This window comes from Morone saxatilis, unplaced genomic scaffold (genome assembly GCF_004916995.1).
Source record: "Morone saxatilis isolate NCDOM2014 unplaced genomic scaffold, NCSU_SB_2.0 Contig8, whole genome shotgun sequence".
Taxonomy (NCBI): domain Eukaryota; kingdom Metazoa; phylum Chordata; class Actinopteri; family Moronidae; genus Morone; species Morone saxatilis.
Window position 1 is genome coordinate 21,543,769 of NW_023340257.1, and position 2,988 is coordinate 21,546,756.

Sequence of the window (2,988 nt, forward strand, 5' to 3'; positions counted from 1 at the left end):
ACTTGAGATGGTGCCTCAAAATCAATCAATGACGTGAATTGAATTGCATTTATTTTTATCAAGATGTATGAAAAATACGGCATGCAGATTTACATACATGAACCTAACTGAGCAGCTTATGTGTTGTCATTCCATAATGAAGCCTGTCAGCTATATAACATTGATGTGCAGAGGTGACCAATCAGCAATCAGGCTTTTGACAGTATATTACTTGTTGTAAATATGTACATGTAAATGTACATGTATGTAAATAAATTAATCATTAATGCAACAAGGTACAGGATGAAAGGGCTACTATAGTTTTTGTCATGCATGTGACATTGTCATGTCATATTGCACAACTGGCTTTCTGGATAGAAACAATAATAAACATATTTTAGTACTACTTGTTTGATTGGCAGGCAAGTTATTATTTAGATTTTCCAAACAACACTGACTGGATAAACAGATAAAATGCTACACTCATCATGTCATTTAAAAAAGTACTCAAAATATAATATATAAAGCAGCAATGATACAGTAATCAATTCAGGCAGTGGTTAACCAGCTGCCTGGATAAATAAAGCCTGTCGTTGCACACTGTGAATTATTTTAAATGTAAAAACAATTGCCTTTTACGTTTTGCCATTTTTTACGTGTTTTTGTATGTTGCCAGAGTTTATGTTTGTATCTTGGCAGTTGCTCAGATTTTTACCCATTTTAGTCGATCCAAGAAGCCATAAACTGCAAAGAGTTTTGCATATGAGCCAAATAACAGAGATGTTGGGCCTGATCCAGATGTGTGTGCACAACAGCTCACACAATGTCCCTGCAACCTCAGGGCAAATATTTCAAAACACCAAGCTTCAATATGACTTACATATTCTTCTGATAAAATGAATACATTCATTGTTCATTTCATAATACCCACTGTAAATAAAATCATATTTACTGACGTTAAAGTTAAAATGAATGATTGATTTGTTTTTGCATAAAGCAACTTATATATTACCTTAAATATAAGCACACTGTATTAATGGAGGTTCATACTTTACATGAAAAATGGAAAAAGAGGGTTGGTTTTGCACATTAAACCCAGTTTATTTTACAAAATGTCGTCTTGGAAGTTTCCAAAAGTGGACTGCCAAGCTCTCTTTTAAACATACAGAAAAGTGACTGGGCCATTGAAAAGGATGACTCAGTCTAGTTTAAAGAACTTGTACTGAAAATAGACAATGCAAACATAATATTTAGATTTTTTGAACCAATGTCGACAACTTCAGGGCCTTACAAGAACATTTGTAATCTCTTCAGATGCCCTTGTGAAATTGGCATATTTATATCAAAGAATGCACTTTATTGGGAGATGAATAAAAAGGAGAAAACTTGCAGTTAGATACATTATTAACTTCCAAATGATACCAACTTAGACAACATTTACACAAAACCTTAAACTACTTACAGCAAGAGAAAATAAAAGTATGTAATGGTTTAAGTCCAAAAACATCATCATTTATTTTTCAATCTTTATCGTGGTTCCTTGCTTTAACCTTCACCTCTGGAAAAGACATAGAGAAGTTTAGAATTTGAATGTTTTTATTACTAACTTAACAGCTTCGATTTAAAAGTTGAATTAAAAGGCTCCTTTCAGACATTGCACAATCAAAATAGATATACATTCAAAGCACCATTAAATTGTTTATGAGAATTGTTTTATTTTTGTCAGTTACACCTATTACAGTATATTTAAAATCACTGACATTTTAAGTGTATCCCCTGTTTTAAAACACCAGTTTCAACTTCTGGTTTTGGTGTCTCTCTTTGCCTTTCAATGTTGATCTCCTCATACGTCCATGCTCAGTCTCTTACCCTCCTCCTGTTGCCAGCTGGTAAGAAAGGGATAGAATCATTAATACATGTCAGACAGCCAGTACACATGGAATAGATCACTATGTGAATGAAGAATATGTTCTGTGTTAAAGTTTATCATCTAGGCTCTGATCTCATCACTCCACACAAGGAAACACCAAGATCAGCACAGCAGGGAATGGGGAGTGATGATAATAGCTTAAAAACTCAGAGCCTACAGGTGGATGCTGGAGTGGAGGTGAGGCTCATGAAATGCTATACATTATGAACAGCAGCTGCAGCGGCACCAAGTGTCAGCATAGCTTTTATGTGAGCACTGTGGCGGCAAGCATGGCAGCAAAAAAGTGAGTTGCACACATAAGCTTAAAGGTGGGGTCAATCATACTGGAGAAAGATAATTGATTGTGGAGCCAAACACCTTGTGTTGTGGCTCGCTCTAAGCCACTTTAGCATTGGTATTTGACCTGGGAGTGAGACTCAACAATCAACTATCTTTTTCCACCATTGACCCCACTGTTAAAGGAATAGTTATTTTAGGAAACCCACTTTTCCCATATTTCCCATTTTAGGAAGTATGCTAGTTAGATGACAAGATTGATTTATATTTCCCATCTGTGTGGTAAATAGAAACATTCAGCAGCTGGTTAACCTAATTTGGCATAATGATGGCAAACAGTGAGAAACAGCTAGCATGGCTCCGTCTAAAGTTAACAAAATCCATCTACCAGCACCTCCAAACCTATTAACACATTACTATTATAAACATAATTTGTACAAAAACTGAAGTGAAAAAATGACACATTGTGGTTTTACAGACTTTATGTGCAGGACTATTTCTTGGCCAAGAGATATTCCAGCACATAACCCCCAGTAAAACCTGTTAACTTTGTATTTTGCATGGATTAAACAAACAGGATATAATCTGTTAATAATGCGAAATGTAGAGGTGTTGGAAGGTAGATTTTGCTCAGTTTTGACAGAGCCAAGCTAGTTGTTTCTCTTTTCCAGTCTTTGTGCTAAACCAAGCTAAGCTAACAGGCTGCTGTAGCTTCATATTTACCATACACATGAGAGTAATATTAATCTTTTTATCTTACTTACAGCAAGAAACATATTTCCCAAAATGTTGAATTATTCCTT

At 35.1% G+C, this 2,988-nt stretch overlaps 1 protein-coding gene across 2 annotated transcripts in view; it reads right to left on the minus strand.

Annotated features, from left to right (window-relative positions):
• Positions 1-1,055: 1,055 nt before the first annotated feature.
• Positions 1,056-2,988, minus strand: part of postnb (periostin, osteoblast specific factor b) — a 12,845-nt gene continuing 10,912 nt past the window's right edge. For both annotated transcript variants that reach the window (XM_035680195.1, XM_035680194.1), the window contains one exon: positions 1,056-1,865. In XM_035680195.1, coding sequence (XP_035536088.1) covers positions 1,837-1,865 — 29 coding nt within the window. In that variant the 3' untranslated portion in view covers positions 1,056-1,836. The remainder of the gene's footprint in view (positions 1,866-2,988) is intronic.